Here is a 19,135-nt window from a genome sequence, read left to right on the forward strand (position 1 = left end):
AGACAGAGATCACAAGTAGACAGAGAGGCAGGCAGAGAGAGAGAGGAAAGCAGGCTCCCTGCCGAGCAGAGAGCCTGATGCGGGGCTCGATCCGAGGACCCTGGCCTGAGCTGAAGGCAGTGGCTTAACCCACTGAGCCACCCAGTTGTCCTAACCTGTGGTTTCTTAATAGAATGTTTTTTTAGCCACTTGTTTGTTTTGTAGGTTATTTAGTTAAAAGTATATACATTCATAAATCCACTTAACTAAGTACACATAAATTGTAGTATGTTGCAGGGAAAACCAATTAGAGTGTACTTGTTAGTTCATAAATATTAGAGCTTAATTAAAAAATATTTTTAGCTAAAAATAAATAAAAGTTCTGGTATTATATTCTTGAGTCCCGAAGGACTATCATGCACACTTTGGGAGACTGCTGGTTTTGAGTGAACCATCTCTTTTGTCCTGATTTAGTTTAAAAATTAGTGTTCATTGAATATTTGCCTGTTAGAAAATGGCAGGCACATGTAAGGAAACTTTTCATTGAAACTGTAGAAACCTTTTTGAAATATGTCAGCTTCCATATTTATTCTTAATTTACTTTTTGAAATTCTTTAAATATATTAATTTAGACTTCAAACTATTGCTAGTAGAGCTTGAAAATGTATGTTTTTAAATTATTTTTCAGAAAGAGCTGTCTGGTCACAAAAATATTGTGAGTTATTTGGACTGTGCTGTTAATTCAATAAGTGATAATGTATGGGAAGTGCTTATCTTAATGGAATATTGTCGAGGTAAGTATTTTTCTGTATTTGTTTTATACTGAAAAAAAAAATTGTCCTTAAAATGGTTTACTAGGTGTCTTGGTTTCTCCCAGGACAGTTGTCATCTGATTACTTCTTGTAATCCCCAGCTTTAATTATCTAATTAAGGAATGCTATTAAGAAATATTTAAAATTTAGTCCTCGTTGCTGCAGTGATGATAGGAGCATGTAAGTGACAATTAGAAAAATGCTGTTGTTTTAAACAAGAAATCCAAGCAGGTGAAGAGCAGTTATACATCTTCCTCCCTATATGTTTCATTTATATGCCAACAAAGGAGAGCATCATTTATCAATATTAGTGTTGTCAGATTTTCTCCAGCACTCTATAATGTTAATTTTCAATATATATAAAATATAATAAATTTAGTTGCATTTTGATCTATAATATTTATAAACTTACATAGTCTTTGCGGTTCTTTTATAAATATCAGAAGGTTAAAAACTATTTTATTTGGATATCATGGTATTTCAAAGAAATATTTACTGGTGTAGTATGCCTTAATAATTTTAAAACTTTTTAATGTATTTGGAGGAGGCAATTAATTCATTTCCAGTAAACTTGCTTTTTTTTTTTTCTTTTAAATCAGACTGTATCTGGTAATTTTGACTGTAGCGAGCTTTGATTTATATTTAGATTCTCGTAAGACAGTTATGATTTTTAATTATATTAGGAACACTTGTCATTTCCTGAGTAATGGAGGAAGAGGAGGTTGGTGATGGTGATGGAGAAAATACAGTCTCATTTACTGTAGTTTTGTAAGGAGGGAAGGACGGGGGAAAAGGAAGTGAATCTGTATTATATCTATTATGTTATACTTGTAAATTATTTCCATATATAATATAAAAAATTAGATTTTTAAATTTTATTTATATTTCATACTGTAAAACATGTGATCTCTTTAAGGAGAAGATATTGATGTTATTTACTGTATGTTCCTGAGTTCTAGCATTTGTGGTGCTGTTAGCTGGATAGAGTAGCCCTTGGTTACCTGTAAAGATAGCCCTCAACTATTTTTTTAAAGATAATTGAATCTGGGAGGAGCAAGATGGCAGAGGAGTAGGAAACCTTAATTTCATCTGGTCCCAGGAATTTGGCTAGATAGTTATCAAACCATTCTGAACACCTACAAACTTAATAGAAGACCAAAGAAGAGAATAGCAGCAATTCTGTGAACAGAAAAGCGACCACTTTGTGGAAGGTAGGATGTGCGGAGAAGTGAATTATTTGAGACTCACTGCAACAGGCCCCTCCCGCAGAAGATCAGCAGGAACATCCAGCCAACACCAAGATTACTGCTCAATGAGAACTGCAAAGCTCCAGTGCTAGGGGAATACGGCACATAGAATTCATGGCTTTCCGCCCATGATTCTATAGTCTTTCAAAGTTAAATTTTAAAAAATTTCCTTATTTTTTCTTTTTCTATTTTTTTGAATTTTTCCTCTTTCCTATTTTAACCAATATCTTATCAATTCCTTTTAAAAAATCTTTTTCAATTTTCATTTTTACAATGATACTCTATCTCTTCATTGTATTTAACCTTATTTTTTGTTCATATGTATATATTTTATATAACTTTTTATATGTTTATAAATTTTAAAGAAAGAAAAACATATATGTTTATATATACATATATATGTTTATATATATATACATATAAACATATATATATACACACAAAAGTGTTTCTTTTAAGTTTTTCTTTCTTTAAAATTTTGAGATACAGTTTATTCTAACAGACCAAAATATACCCTAAATCTAGTGTATGGCTTTGTTCTACTCTCCCGCCTGATCACATTCTTTCCCTTTCCTTTTTTCTTTTTTTTCTTTTTTTTTCCTACCAACTTCTTATCAATTCTTTTTTAAAAATCTTTTTAAATTTTCATCTTTACAGTCATATTCCATCCCTTCATCGTATTTACCCTTATTTTTGTATATATATAGATTTTTCCCTCCTTAAAATTTTCCACTTTAAAATTTAAAATTAAAATTTTAAATTAAAATTTTAAATTTACCCTTATTTTTGTATATATATAAATTTTCCCTTCTTAAAATTTTGGGAGGCAGTTTCTTCTAACAGACCAAAATACACCCAAAATCAAGTGTGTGGCTCAATGTTCCATTCACCTGATCATATATATAAATATATGTGTGTGTGTGTAGTTTTTTTCCTTTCGTTTCCCTCTGGTTTCAGGTCTCTTCCAATTTGTTGAGTGTATATTTTTCTGGGGTCGTTGTTATGCTTTTATCATTTTGTTCTCTCATTCATCTATTCCTTCTCAGGACAAAGTGACAAAGTGGAAAAACTCACCTGAGAAAAAAGAACAAGAGGCAGTACCAACTGCTAGGGACCTAATCAGTACAGTCATTAGTAAAATGTCAGCACTAGAGCTCAGGATGACAGTTAATAAAGATACTAGCTGGGCTTGAAAAAAAGCATAGAAGATATTAAAGAATCCCTTTCTGGAGAAATAAAAGAACTAACATCTAACCAAGTTGAAATCAAAAAAGGTATTAATGAGGTGCAATCAAAATGGAGGCTCTAACTGCTAGGATAAATGAGACAGAGAATTAGTGATATAGAAGAACAAATGATGGAAAATAGGGAAAATAAGAAAAAGAGATAAACAACTACTGGATCATGAGGGGTAGAATTTGAGAGATAAGAGACAGCATAAGACAAAATAATATTAGAATAATGGGATCCCAAAAGATGAAGAAAGAGAGAGAGGGGAAGAAGGTATATTGGAGCAAATTATAGCAGAGAACTTCCCTAATTAGGGGATGGAAACAGGTATCAAAACCCCGGAGGCACAGAGAACCCCCCTCAAAATCAATAAAAAGAGTTCAGCACCCTGTCATCTAATAGTAAAACTTAAAAGTCTCAGAGACAAAGAAAAATCCTGAAAGCAGCTCAGGACAAGGTCAGTAACCTACAATTGTAGAAATATTAGATTGGCAGCAAACCTATCCACAGAGACCTGGCAGGCCAGAAAGGACTAGCGTAATATATTCAGAGGACAAAACGAGAAAAATATGCAGCCAAGAATACTATATCCAGCTAGGCTGTCACTACGACAAACAAAAACTAAAAGAATTTGCAAACTCCAAAAGCAGCCATATAAGAAATATTGAAAGGGGTCCCCCAAGCAAAGAGAAAGCCCAAAAGTGATGTAGATCAGAAAGGAATGGAGACAGTGTGCAGTGACAGTCATCTTACAAGCAATACAATGGCAATAAATTTGTATCTTTCAACAGTACCCTGAATGTAAATGGGCTAAACGTCCCAATCAAAAGACACAGGGTATCAGAATGGATAAAAAAATAAGACCCATCAATATGCTGTCTGCAAGAGACTCATTTTAGACCCAAAGACAATCCAGATTTAAAGTGAGGGGGTAGAAGAAAATTTGCCATGCTATAAACATCAAAACAAAGCTGGGGTGGCAATCCTTTTACCAGATAAATTAGATTTTAAGCCAAAGCTATAATAAGAGATGAGGAAGGACACTATATCATGCTCAAAGGGTCTGTCCAACAAGAGGATTTAACAGTTTTATTATCTATGCCCCTAACATGGAAGCAGCCAGTTATATAAAACTATTAATAACAAAATCAAAGAAACACATCGACAATAATACAATAATAGCAGGGGACTTTAACCCTCCCCCCCATTGAAATGAACAGGTCTTATAAGCTAAAGATCATCAAGGAAATAAAGGCTTTAAATGACATACTGAACCAGATGGACATCACAGATATATTCAGAACATTCCATCCCAAAGCAACAGCAACAGAACACACATTCTTCTCTAGTGCCTACGGAACATTCTCCAGAATAGATCAAATCCTGGGTCACAAATCAGATGTCAGCTGGTACGAAAAGATTGGGGTCATTCCCTGAATATTTTCATACCACAATGCTTTGAGACTAGAACTCAATCCCAAGAGGAAAGCTGGAAAGAACTCACATACATGGAAGCTGAAGAGCATCCTATTAAAGTATGAATGGATCTACCAGGAAATTAAAGAAGAAATAAAAAAAATCAATGGAACTAGGAGTTTGTTCTTTGAAAGAATTAATAAGATTGGTAAACTCCTGGCCAGACTTACCACAAAGAAAAGAGAAAGGACCTAAATTAATAATAAAATGAATGAAGGAGGAGAGCGGTCACAACCCTACACCAAAGAAATACAATTAGAAGAACATATTGTGAGCAAATTAGACAGTCTGGAAGAAATGGATACATTCCTAGAGACAAATAAACTACCATAACTGAACCAGGAAGAAATAGAAAACCTGAACAAAGCCATAACCAGTAAGGAAATTAAAGAGTTATCAAAAATCTCCCAACACACAAGAACCCAGGACCAGATGGCTTCCCAGGGGAATTCTACCAAACGTTTAAAGAAGAATTAATACCTATTTTCCTGAAACTGTTTTCAAAAAATAGAAATGGATGGAAAACTTCCAAATTAATTTTATGAAGCCAGCATTACTTTGATCCCAATAAAGGAGAATTAACCAATATCCCTGATGAACATGGATGCAAAAATTCTCACCAAAATACTAGCCAGTAGGATCCAACAGTACATTAAAAGGATTATTTACCATGACCAAGTGGGATTTTTTCCTAGGCTGCAAGGTTGGTTCAACATCTGCACATGAATCAATGTGATACAATACATTAATAGAACAAGAACCCTTTGACACTATCAATAAATGAGAAAGTACAACATCCTTTCTTCATCAAAGCTCTTCAAAGTGTAGGGATAGAGTGTACATACTTCAATATCATCAAAGCCATCTATGAAAACCCACAGCAAATATCATTCTCAATGGGGAAAAACTGAGAACCTTTCGCCTAAGGTCAGGAACACAGCAGGGATGTCCATTATCACCACTGCTATTCAGCATAGTACTAGAAGTCCTAGCCTCAGCAATCAGACAACAAAAAGAAATAAGAGGCATCCAGATGGGCAAAGAAGTAGTCAAACTTTCACTCTTTGCAAATGATATGATACTTTATGTGGAAAACCCGAAAGACTCCACTCCAAATCTGCTAGAACTTGTACAAGAATTCAGTACAGTGTCAGGATATAGAAATCAGTTGCACTTCTATACACCAACAAGACAGAAGAAAGAGAAATTTAAGGAGTCGATCCCATTTACAATTCCACCCCAAACCATAAGACACCTAGGAATAAATCTAACCAAGTAGGCAAAGAATCTGTACTCAGAAAACTATAAAGTACTCATGAAAGAAATTGAGGAAGACACAAAGAAATGGAAAAACCTTCCATGCTCACGGATTGTAAGAAAAAATATCGTGATAATGTCTATGCTACCTAGAGCCGTCTATACATTTAATGTATCCCGATCAAAATACCATCAATTTTTTTTCAAAGAAATAGAACAAATAATCCTAAAATTTATATGGAACCAGAAAAGACCCCAGATAGCCAGAGGAAGGTCAAAAAAGAAAACCAAAGTTGGCGGCATCTCAATTCAGACTTCAGTCTCTATTACAAAGCTGTCATCATTAAAACAGCATTGTACTGGCACAAAACCAGACATACAGATCAATGGAACAGAATAGAAAGCCCAGAAATGGACCCTCAACTCTATGGTCAACTAATCTTTGACAAAGCAGGAAAGAATTTCTAATGGATAAAAAAGACAGTTTTTTCAACAAATGGTGTTGCGAAAATTGGACAGCCACATGCAGAAGAATGAAACTGGACCATTTCCTTACACTACACACAGAAATAGACTCAAAATGGATGAGAGACCTCAGTGTGAGTCAGGAATCCATCAAAATCCTTGAGGAGAACACAGGCAGCAACCTCTTTTTCCTCAGCCATAGCAACTTCTTCCTAGAATCATTACCAAAGGCAGGGGAAGCTAGGGCAAAAATGAACTATCGGGATTTCATCAAGATCAAAAGCTTTGGCACATTAAAAGAAATGGTCAACAAAACCAAAAGACAACTGAAAGAATGGAAGAAGATATTCGCAAATGACGTATCAGATGAAGGTCTAATGTCCAAAATCTGTATTGAATTTATCAAAGTCAGGAGCCAGAGAATAGGTAATCCAATTAAGAAATAGGCAGAAGACACGAACAGACATTTTTCCAAAGACATCCAAATGGCCAGCAGACACATGGAAAAGTGCTCAACATCACTCAGCGTCAGGGAAATACAAATCAAAATCACAGTGAGGTACCATCTCACGTCAGTTAGAATGGCTAAAATTAACAAGTTAGGAAAGGACAGGTGTTGGTGAGGATGTGGAAAAAGGGAAGCCCTCCTACAATTTTGATGGGAATGCAAGCTGGTGCAGCCACTGTGGAAAGCAGTATGGAGGTTCCTCAAAAAGTTGAAAATAGAGCTACCCTGTGACCCAGCAATTGCACTACTGGGTACTTACCCTAAAGATACAAATGTGGTGATCTGAAGGGGCATGTGCACCCGGATGTTTATAGCAGCAATGTCCATAATAACTAAACTATGGAAAGAGCCTAGATGTCCATCAGCAGATGAATGGATGAAGAAGATACACACACACACACACACATACACACACACACACACATACACACACACACAATGGACTACTATGCAGTCCTCAAAAAACTGAAATCTTGCCATTTACAATGATGTGGATGAAGTAGAGACAATTATGCTAAGTGAAATAAGTCAATCAGAGAAAGATAATTATATGATCTCATTGATATGAGGAATTTGAGAAACAGGTCAGAGGATCATAGAGGAAGGGAGGGAAGAATGAAAAAAGATGAAACCAGAGAAGGAGACAAATCACAAGAGACTCCTAATTTCAGGAAACAAATTTAGGGTTGCTGGAGGGGAGGTGTGTGGTTGGGTGTCCGGGTTACAGACACGGAGAAGGGTATGCGCTATGCTGAGTGCTGTGAATTGTAGTGTGAGTGTTATGGGTGCTGTGTGTATTGTGTGAGACGGATGAATCACAGACCTGTATTCCTGAAAGAAATACTACATTTTATGTTAATAAAGAAAAAAAAAGAAGATAATTGAATCTGGCACAATCGTAACCTTGGATGAGTTTAATTAGTAGTCATCCGGAAGACATTTTAAAAGGGAAACCAAATGAATTTCAGTTTTTTGGGGACACATTTTATTTTTTAACTTTTATTTTTAAATATTTATTTGAGAGAGAGAGAGAGAGTCATGAGGAGATCACGACCCTGAGATCATGCCCTGAGCCAAAATCAGGAGTCGGATGCTTAACTGAATGAGCCACCCAGGTGCTCCCGGGGACAAATTCTAAAGTAGGAGCTGTATTTTGAGGAAGTCACGCTTTTGTGTTGTAAAAAATTAAAATTTTTAAATCTGGTTTGAATTAGCAAGCTGATTGACATAAAACTTTTATTGTTATCAAAGTGTAATTCATATATATGTTTTAAAAAGTCGAAGGGTTTTGTTAAGTTGTGGCTAAATCATTATCCTCTTGCCCCGTCCCTCTCCTCAGAGGCATTCACTTTAAAAATCCTTGAGATATTTCTCCTCATATTTACTTACAGATTTTTCCACTTAATTATGTAGAGGAGAATCTGTAGTTTTAATGAGATCCTTGGGGTATGAAAAAGAGGGAACTTAGAAAATGAGGGGAAGTATGTGATTCTGGGCATGAGAACACTCTTGAATTCGTTTGCTAGCGCTCTTTCTGATTTTATGTTTTAGAAAATATCTCCAAGTAAAGATGAGGATTTTACTGTTAGAATTTGTTTTTAGATAAATTAGTAATTGGTGTTTAAATTATTTTGTCACTTAACTGTGATATGTAATAGTTTATAATTACATTTTCTTTCTTGTACTTTAAAATTCTTTTCCTGGAGTTAATAATTACTCCACTTTTCGTTTGCCTAATTTCCTTCTCAATATGTAAGTATTTTAGCCTCACATTCCCCAAAGGAATTATAAATCTTTATACACAGTATGCTTAAACATTTAAATACTTGTGTCAATTTTAGTTTTTCTTCCATAGAAATGTCCTTTCGGGAGACTTCAGTTCTGCTTAATTTTGAACAGCATTTAGCTGTCACTCTGGGACTTCCCTTTGTCTTCCTACTTTGGGCTCCCGACTGCTCATGCCTCTCTCCTTGTTTTTAACTACCTCCTTGGAATAGAGTACGTTTTTCATTAGCTTTTTGATAATTGGTTATGGAGGAAAACATTTTTGAAACCTTGCTTATATAGAAATATTTTTATTCTGCATCTATATTTAATTATTAATTTGGCTGATGAAAGTGTTCTAGGTTGGAAATAATTTTGTTCTAGAATTCTGAAGGCTCTATTCCATTTTTTTTCCCCTAGTATTTGCTACTGTTGAGAAATCTGATGCATTATGATTCTTCAGTGTTTTTTCCATGGACAGTTAGGATCTTACCTTTATCTCCAGCATTCTAAAATCTCAGATACATTGCCTTGGTTATGGGTCAGTTTTGCTGTCTTTATTTCTTGGCAGTTTTTCCCCTCTCCTTCATATTCTTTGTTCCTCTCTTTTTCTTCTCTTTTTATAAATTCTGCTTGTGTTGGGAGCATTCCTTAAATGTATCTTTCAGCTCCTCTATAGAATTTGGTGCTCTGTTATTTTTAATTTCCAGGAACTCTTCCTCTTCTCTCAACATTGTTCTTTGTTGAAATGCACCTTGCTCTTATTTTAGGTGTAAATCTTTTGTTGTCTGTAGTTATTAATTAGAGTTTTTAAAAAGTTTTCTTTTGTTCCTTGTGTTTTTGTTTTTTTGATTTTTTTCCCTGTTTGTTATTACACCTTCTTTTCTATGTTAGAAGTTTTCTTCATATGTTTTATCAGCTAAGCTTACTGCATGTACTGTAGATCAGAATGTACTCTCGGAGTGGGTAATTGCATCCTAGAGAAGGGATCCAGAGGCTATGAGTAGAGCATGCTCAGTTCCTTTTTCTCAGATGAATCAGTTAGATAAGTTCCTCCCCCCCCCCCCATGGGGAAAAAGAGAGTTGGAGGGGCAGAGAATGGGAGAATAATTAGCCTACCCTTACTTCTTCTATAGAAGCTAATTATATTGCATAAAATTGTGTAAGAATGAAGGTACTTTTGGAAGGCAGTCAGTGTTACCAATATAGATGAGGTACATTGATTTTGATTAGGTAGGGATAAAACTGTTCATGAAGTAGAAGAATGTGGTATGTAGCTGATACGCCCCATCGTGGTTTCAGGTATGAAATGTTGGCAGTCATCTTTTGTAATTAATGTTAGATCTTTGTCGGTTCGTGATTTGAGACTGCTTCATTTGCTAATACTCTGATGTATATAGGTTAAAGAGAGATTACATGCTTTAGGTAAAACTTCAGACTTCCAGAATCAGAGTTGAATTTGAATATATTTCTACTTTGTATGAAAAGAATGTTTAGGTGTGTGGGTAGCTTAGTCAGTTAAGCGCCTGATTCTTGATTTCCGCTTAGGTCTTAGTCTCAGGGTCCTGAGTTCAAGCCCCTTATCGTACTCCTCACTGGGTGGTGGGTGTGGAGTCTACTTTAAAAGAGAGAGCAGGCGTGCACGCGCTTTTATTTCCAGGCGGTGTTTTACAGAAATTTCCATGGATAATATACCTATTGGCTCTTACTTAATAACAAAACATCCCAAGCTCAGTAGCAAAAAGCAGCATTCACTTATTATTATTACTTGTGTAGCAGTGAGTCACCTGTCCTAGACTGAGCTTGGTGGGATGGCGCTGTTCATGTTGACTGGGCTCGTGCACGTGAGGGCGGTTTGCTGCTAGGAGAGTGACTCTGGTTCTTACGTTTCTCATCCATTTCCCTGGCATAGCAAGCTGTCCTGGGGATATTTTTCTTATAGAGAGAGTAGAAATACAAATATACCTTTTTTAAAAAAATTATTTCTGAATCTTTTTTTTTTTTTTTCTTCTCATTAGAATAATCTTAACTTTAATTTTCAGGGTGCTTTGATTTTGCATAATGAAATTTTATTTGTTTCTGCATTTGAAATGCAGTTCAAATACAGCTGTTAGCTTTTTCTGGGGACTTGCGTTTTGTGATTCAAGACCTCTGGGGGGCACCTGGGTGGCTCAGTGGGTTAAAGCCTCTGCCTTCGGCTCAGGTCAAGATCTCAGGGTCCTGGGATCCAGCCCCGCATCGGGCTCTCTGCTCAGCTGAGAGCCTGCTTCCCCCTCTCTCTCTGCCTGCCTCTCTGCCTACTCGTGATCTCTGTCTGTCAAATAAATAAATAAAATCTTAAAAAAAAAAAGACCTCTGGATGGAAGAAAGAGAATTAACGTTTACAATTTATTCTGCTCGTTGCACTGAAGGTTTGAGAGAGGATCTCAGCTCTTGAAAGAGTTTAAGGTTAGGATTTCTTCAGCTATGAAATACTTCAAGAATGTGAAAGAGCACCAATAAAATACTTTTTATCCTGTTTAATTTTTGTTTAAAACAAGTTTCTGTCGAATACACAAAAGGATGGAGGAAATTGCTGCCTGGTCAGGTGCCTCAATCTTGAAATACTCAGAATAAATTGCAGCCAAATATACTTGATTGTTCTGAGACTTGGGGATTGATAGGTAAAATTTGATATTTTTTCTGCTTTAAAATTTTAAAAAGAAACCCATCTGTTTCAGAAAATATATTAGCATGCTCTTTAGACAGTAATAATAAAAGGAACAGGTGTGTATGCATCTTCTTGCAGATTACAAAGTAGTAATTCATTTGTCCAGTCTTGTTAAAGGAAATTTTCAAGTTAATATAAGTTTGCCTTTTTAAATTCTCAAACTTATTTTTATTAGAATGCCTTCTGAATGAATTACATTTTTACTTGTGTTCTTAAATGATGGTAAACTTTTTCTTAATAACTTAGAATTGCCATTAGGCTGTTGATTGTCTTGGTAAATGTAGTATATAAGCATCCTCTCAGGGCTTGTTGGTATGACTGTTGAGTTTAGTTAAGTTATTCTGCCCATTGTCTTTTACATAAGAGCATAAGCCTCTTAACCCGGCTCTCCATTTCTATTCTTGTGATTCCCCCATAATCAAGGAGATCCTTTAAAAAGGTAGAAGAGGTGGTTTCCCTGGTTGTCAAGATAAAATCCAAAATATGGCTGACGGATAGCTGTCTTGTCAGTGTCATGTCACTCTACCTCTTCTCAGCTCCGTAGACCGTACCTACCTTGGCTTCAAGTTATTCAAGATTATTAAGCTCTTGTCCATACTGGAGGCATTTGTACACGTTGCTTATTGTTGCTAGCATGCTTTTTCTCACAGATCTCGGCCTGGTTGGTTCCTAATCGTCCTACAGTCTCAACATAAGTATTACTTCCTCAGACGTACCTCATCTGACGCCCTCTCCTCCCCATCCTCCTTCACCAACTTGAATTTAGGTTCCTCTCATGTTATCTTTATTGTGTATAATTATATGTATTTCTTTGTATATGGTTTGTTGTTTATCTGTGCCTTTAGATTATACATTCCATAATAATCTAAACCCCGTTTTTGCTCACCACTGTTTATCCAGTGGCTTGCACAGTGTTGAAGAAGTGTTTCTTCAGGTCCATGATGCCATCAATTATAAGGTATATCTTGATTTCAGAGATGTTAAAATCTTTAAAAATGACCAGTAGCATCTATTTTAAGATGTTTTCATTCCAGAGATGTAAAATATGAAAAAGTACATGTCACTGAATCAATAGGGTATGGTACAGAAAGGCTCCTTACTTGAGCATTATGAAAAAGCCAGTTCCCCATTACCTGAGACAATATAGACATTTCTTAATTTATTAATGGCAGTTTTTTTTTTTTTTTTACTAAAAGTATGTCTTCTCAAAATTTCTGTTTTTGTTAGCCGGGCAGGTAGTGAATCAGATGAATAAGAAGCTGCAGACAGGTTTTACGGAGGCAGAAGTGCTGCAGATACTCTGTGATACCTGCGAAGCTGTCGCAAGATTGCATCAGTGCAAGACTCCAATAATTCACCGGGATTTGAAGGTAGGAATTTTAGACTGTTACGGATGAATACATTTTAAACTTTAGCACTGCAGTGTCTTGAACTGTCTTCCTCTACACTAGGTTTTCTTACCAGCCCTGAGAAGGGTCTGTCTGTCCCAGGCTGTAGTCACTGAGGCCAGAATAGAAACTGCTTTCCATGACCCTGAGGGCTTTTAGTATGGCTGTCGAAGGGGATGTTGTATCCTCTGCTCTGCTTCTGTGTTACATAGTGGGCTTCTAAAAGGTTTCTTGTGAGCAGAAATGTGAACTTCCGTGATGCAGGTTTATGTCCTTCTACACTCTTCTCTCCCAGTTCAGGTCTCCTCCTGTTCCCTGTAATCCGTATTAAGCATCAGGATGCTTTCCAGAGATTTGGGAGGCAAACTTGAATGGGTCTTTTTACTCATTTATTTATAATTTACTATAGCTTTCTGTAATTTACTATAATTTGGTGGTGATTGTCTTTAAGGTCGTTTCATCTTGGCTTTTTCTGGGCTCTGATCTCTTGTATAGGGTACCCACTTGTTACACTGGAAAAAGTCCCCAAACGATTTATTCCTGGCATCACATTTCTCAAAATATCATTGAATATATCATTTAAAACAATGGGTGTCTTCCTTGACGCCCACAAACACTAAGATCACAAAAATCTCTCTTCCCCAAATGCTGTATGCTCAGATATCCCATGGCTAGACTCTCACCTTGCTTCAGGTGTGCTCAGATTCACCCTCTCAGTGGGTCCTGTTTTACACTGTCTTATTTACAGTTCCAGTCCAACATTCCTGCTCTCTGCCCTGCCCTTTATTATCACTTGTTACCTCGTAAGATGCTGTATAACTTGCGTACGTGTTGTGCTTGTTGTGTACTTCCCGTTCTCTCCCACAGAATGTAAACTCCCATGTGGGCAGGGATTTTTCTCTTTTGTAGTGATAAATCCAAGTACTTAAAATGGTGCCTGGCACATAGCCAGGGTCTCAATAAATATTTAATGAAGGAATGAATCCCAGTTCTGACTGATTATACAAAATTTATGCAAGGTGATAATAAAATCCTCTTAAGATACAAGAGAATAGAAGGTGTCATTTAAAATGCAGGTTGTTGGGGCGCCTGGGTGGCTCAGTGGGTTAAAGCCTCTGCTTTCGGCTCAGGTCATGATACCAGGGTCCTGGGATCGAGCCCCCTTTGGCTCAGGTCATGATCTTGGAGTCCTGGGATCAAGCCCCACGTCGGGCTCTTTGCTCAGCGGGAAGCCTCTTTCTGCTCTCTCTCTGCCTGCCTCTCTGCCTATTTGTGATCTCTGTCAAATAAATAAATAAATAAAATTAAAAAAAAAAATGTAGGTTGTTAACCATGAAAGTGTCATTTAGGAAAACCTATAGTAATAGGTTACAAATTTAAGCCAAGGTTGAAATGCATGAGTGCAGACTTCTGTCCTTTTATTTAGTTAGCCAGTGTAGTTCATTTCAGTACTTTTGAATATGCGGTGTTTGTGTTTTCTCTAATAATTTGGCACAACTTTGACACGTAAAGTCAAAACTGTTTTTTAGTTGAGCATTTTAGATAAAAATGGAATTACAGGGGCACCTGGATGGCTCAGTCATTAAGTGCCTGCCTTCAGCTTGGGTCATGATCCTGGTCTTGGGATTGAGCCCCTCATTGGGCTCCCTGCTCAGTGCGAAGTCTGCTTCTCCCTCTCCCACTCCCCCTGCTTGTGTTCCCTTTCTCACACTCTCTCTGTCAAATAAATAAAATCTTAAAAAAAAATGGAATTGGTAGTCAATCAGGTAGAATTTTAATTGTTTTTATGACTTGTCTATGATAAGCTGAAGTGTCAGAAAAAGAAAAATGGAGGTGCAGTATAGACTTCGACAGCTGCTAGTTCTTTTTCATAGAAGAGGTTTAAAGAGGATTTAAGGCTTCTTGGCCCCTGCAAAAATCATTCTGGGATGGGAAAAGTACTTCTCTGTTCTTAGTAAGAGGAACAGTAGACATAGTCAAGTTTATTTTTGGTCTGATTCATTTGTCCTTTATTACCTCCTGTGTCTGTCTCTATAAATGGCACAAACCTTTCAATGTTTATTTTGTAAAAACATGGTTGTAAAAATATAATTTCATTTTGAAAATACTACTAATTATTTATTTTTTCTGAAGGTAGAAAATATTTTGTTGAATGATAGTGGAAACTATGTACTTTGTGACTTTGGCAGTGCCACGAATAAATTTCTTAATCCGCAAAAAGATGGAGTTAATCTAGTAGAAGAAGAAATTAAAAAGTAAGTTTCTGTCTTTATTGTGCTTTGTCTCTTGAGAATTTTAGTTAAGTCTGTGGACCAGTTCTGCTAATACAAATTTTTTAGGTGCTCGATTTATAGATATCTTTAAAATATTTCTGTGCTGTAGACATTGACTAATTTATTTCTGCTCTAGCTCAGTAGAAAATACAATTTACCATGCATACAGGTTTTCATGTACATTGTAAATATATTGATCTAGAAGTTTGTTAAGCTGTAGTAATTTGTGGAATCATTAAAGGTAGTTTTAAGTGATTGTTGAGTTCAGGTAAGCATATTTTTACTAATACTGAGGATTACTGCTTGTTAGGAAGACAGTTATTTGAAATGAGGAAGATTGACCTCTTAATATATTGAAAACTGTGTGGAAAACATGTTACTTTGTCATAGTGTGTTAGAAAGCTCTCTGGTAGAAATAGGTCATATCTGCTTTATGTTTTCTTAATTTTGTACTTTCTGTGGTTGCTAGAGTACGAGTACCTGTAAGTACCTTTCCCTGACTTTTCTGTTTTCTAGTTTTAGACCATAGAACTGTTTGTAAATCTTAGATTACCTTAGTACAATGATACAGAATGCCCAAAGATGTGTGAGAATAGGCATTTCTGGGTAGTTGTCTTTTCGAAGTTGTCTTTCTTCACTTCTCACAAATTCTTAGTTGTTTAAGACTAAGTGCTATCATTTGAACTGCAGGGTACATTTTGAATTGACTCAAGGAGAGCTGATCTTACTGTGGCCCATTTGTATAACACTGTGGGTTTCTGGGCTGTGTATGGCTACTCAGGAAACTTAGCCTACGATGATTATATTAGATTCTGTAGAACTTAACTCCTTAGTAAACATGTAAATGTCCTGAGAACACAAGAATGATTACACAAGAATGAATTGGTTTCTTGGGGATCTATATATATGTATCTATTTACATATATATATATATATAGATATATATATATACACACACACACACACACGTGTGTGTGTGTATATATATATAAATATATATAAATGTAAAAATTAAAAAATTACTGGGTTGTGATATATAATGCCTGCTTTAGGATCTCTGAGTTGCTGAAAGTTTCATTTCTTGCTGTTGAGACGTTAGGTGTAGTGGAATTCTGCAGTCAGGATGAACGCAGGCTCGTGAGGCTCTTGTGCTTCGTGGCTCCGCTGAGGAGTTAATGGTCTAACCATGTATTCAGCTGAAGGCGTTTGTTCAGGGCCTCCAGTGTAGTGGCCGCTGTGGTTGGTGCTGCAGCTTGGCAGTGAGCAGAAGCCCTGCCTTCATGCACTTTCTCTTCTGGTTTCTCCGGTTGCTCCTCTGTAGTGTCTCACCAGTCAGGGTGATTTTGAAAACATAAGATGATAGAATGTTGAGCCTTAAGATATTTCATATAAAACAAAACATATCAATACTCAAAACTGATCTTAAATTACCCATGATATAGGAAGTCCTTCCATTATCTAATAATTTCTGCCGTGAAATTGAGTACTACTTCATTAAAATATTCTGTTCATAATGGATTTAGAATTTTTATATTGGTAACTATTTATTCACAGTATCTTTTAATTCCAAGTAGCTTATGATGGCAGTTCTAGAAGTGTTCTTAATTAGTGTAGTTAGGATTATGACAACTAGGTTACTTTTAAAACAATAATGATAAAAATAAACCTAAAGGAGATTGACTTCTATGTGCCAGGAATTATATTAGAGCCATAAAAACAAACTCCTTAATAAACGTATAAATTAATTTTTTGAGAGGGTAGCAATATTGCTTTTAATAGACTAAAATATTCTGATAAGAATAATTTTAGAGGCATATTATTTAAAATAAATTCAAAGAAAACCATATTTTCAATCCATTGTCTTTAAGATTTTTTATTAAAGAAAATTTTTTATATAATTAGACATGCTGTTGCACTTGTTGAATAAAAATGTTTATGTAGATGCTTTGTATTGTTAAATCTTGATGGACTTTTATTGAGCTTTTTGAAAATATTATTTCTATAGAATGTTATTGAAACTAAAAGTTTTTATAGTATTTTATATAGAAACAATGTAGTATCTATCTTTTTCTTTCTTTTTTTCTTTTCTTTTTTTATTTTTATATCTCCACTCCATTTCACTTATTTACTGCCAGGTATACAACTCTGTCATACAGAGCCCCTGAAATGATCAACCTTTATGGAGGGAAACCCATCACCACCAAGGCTGATATCTGGGTAAGGCCAAGAAAGGTTAACATTTTCTCTAACCAAATTAAAAAAAAAAATCTGAGTTCAGTTGATTATTATCCCTTTGTCCCCCAAAAGGTATTTCATAATAAGTAGAAGAGAAGTAATAAATAGTAGGGCTGCTTATTGAGAAGAAAAAGATTATCTTTTTAATCATGAATTGGAAAGCTTAGGTATAAAAAAGTAAATAAAGGACTTCCATATAATGTAACATTTCTACCACAGTATTTTTTAGAATTTATATTATATAGAATGTCAATATTTTTTTGATTGAACATAGATTTGGTTGATTACAGAATGGAACAGCTGGTCATAACTCTTAAGTAGCTTTTAGAAGTATTTTAGGATCTTTTTAATGGAAACTAAGAGGAGTAAAACTTTTCTCTAATTAAAATCATACCATTGACTAACTTCTACAAATTAGGATCTTATCATTTAACATGTACAGTTGACCCTTGAACAACATGTGTTTGAACTGTGTGGGTCCACATAATATGCAGGTTTTTAAAAATAAATATATTGGAAAACTTTTTGGAGGTGAAAAAACTTGCAGATGAACCACAATAGCCTAGAAATACTGAAAATGTTAAGAAAAAATTACCTATTATTGTAAGAATACAGTATATAATACGTATTACAATATGTGTGTTAGTTAGCTATGTTATTGGTAAGACTTCTGGTCAATAGTAGGTTATTATTAGTTTCTGGAGGCGTCAAGTTAATGTGGATTTTCAACTGCATAGGAGGGTTGGTGCCTCTGTACCCCATGTTGTTCGAGGGTTAACTGTGTATCTGGGTTGAATTATTAAGATTAATCATGTTTCTGTATAATTGAACTTTATGTTAGAATGCCAACACTTCTTTAGAACTTGTTTCATAAGGAAATCTATTTTGGCTATATTTGATAAACTAGCAAGAAACTATATTTTAAATGTAAATTCATTTAAATCAACAAAGATTTAGTCATATCTACCTCTAGTAACCGTATTAGGGATGGAGGAAAAATATTCCTTTGGAAATAGTTCTAGAGTTTACAAGAAAAGCCATATTTGTTTTATTTTTGAACGTATTTAGAGAGTAGTAAAGCGTAACGTGTGAAACCAAATGAGTATCTCCTCGGTCCTTTTCTCCTGGCTTCCTCCTTACAGGGTCTGCAGGGTAATAATAAGAGCATGTCTTTGATGTCCTTTCATCTGTTGTAATATATGCTTTTGCAGCAGTGATTCTTAAATCTTGTGGTAGTTGAATTTTTAACCATATGCCTAGTTGAATCAAACCTTGGGTAAGTTTGATTTAGTTAACGTGATAGCCGCTTGTAGATCACCAGCTTGTGTAATTCAAATTCAGTTTGCTTTTCTCAGCATTAATATTTGACCTTTTAAATGGCTTATAGTATAACGTACAGAGCAAATCCAATCAGATCTTAATTTATAAAAAGGTATTAGAAGAGGTGGTTGTGGAAATCTTCTGTAACCGAATTTTATGACGGCTGGTGAAATCCATGTCACCTAAGACTATTTCAACAGCAGAGGAAACAACAGACAGCAGAGCTTAACTACAGTTTGGAAATCATCAAGGCTTGATTGAAAAAAAGCAAGGAGTCTCTAAGCACGCGATGTGTTACCCAGTATCTTAATAAAAAACGAGGGAAACCTTTCAGACTTCGTATGCGTGCCAGGCAGCATACTAAATTGTGATAAGTTTAAGCTTCATACAATTTATAGATCAGTATAGGGGTATTATTTCTGTAATGGATATCTGGAGATAGCTGTGGGGATACAGAGAGATTACCCAAAA

The 19,135-nt window shown here is 35.5% G+C and overlaps 1 protein-coding gene across 1 annotated transcript in view; it reads left to right on the forward strand.

Moving 5' to 3' along the window:
* The window catches only part of BMP2K (BMP2 inducible kinase), a 124,967-nt gene that overhangs the window by 48,315 nt on the left and 57,517 nt on the right, over window positions 1–19,135 (forward strand). Inside the window, exons 3-6 of the mRNA XM_045067949.1 lie at window positions 668–773; window positions 12,676–12,818; window positions 14,970–15,091; window positions 17,245–17,326. Coding sequence (XP_044923884.1) covers window positions 668–773; window positions 12,676–12,818; window positions 14,970–15,091; window positions 17,245–17,326 — 453 coding nt within the window. The remainder of the gene's footprint in view (window positions 1–667; window positions 774–12,675; window positions 12,819–14,969; window positions 15,092–17,244; window positions 17,327–19,135) is intronic.

This window comes from Mustela putorius, unplaced genomic scaffold (assembly GCF_011764305.1).
Source record: "Mustela putorius furo isolate JIRA1106 unplaced genomic scaffold, ASM1176430v1.1 tig00000040_pilon_pilon_pilon, whole genome shotgun sequence".
NCBI lineage: Eukaryota > Metazoa > Chordata > Mammalia > Carnivora > Mustelidae > Mustela > Mustela putorius.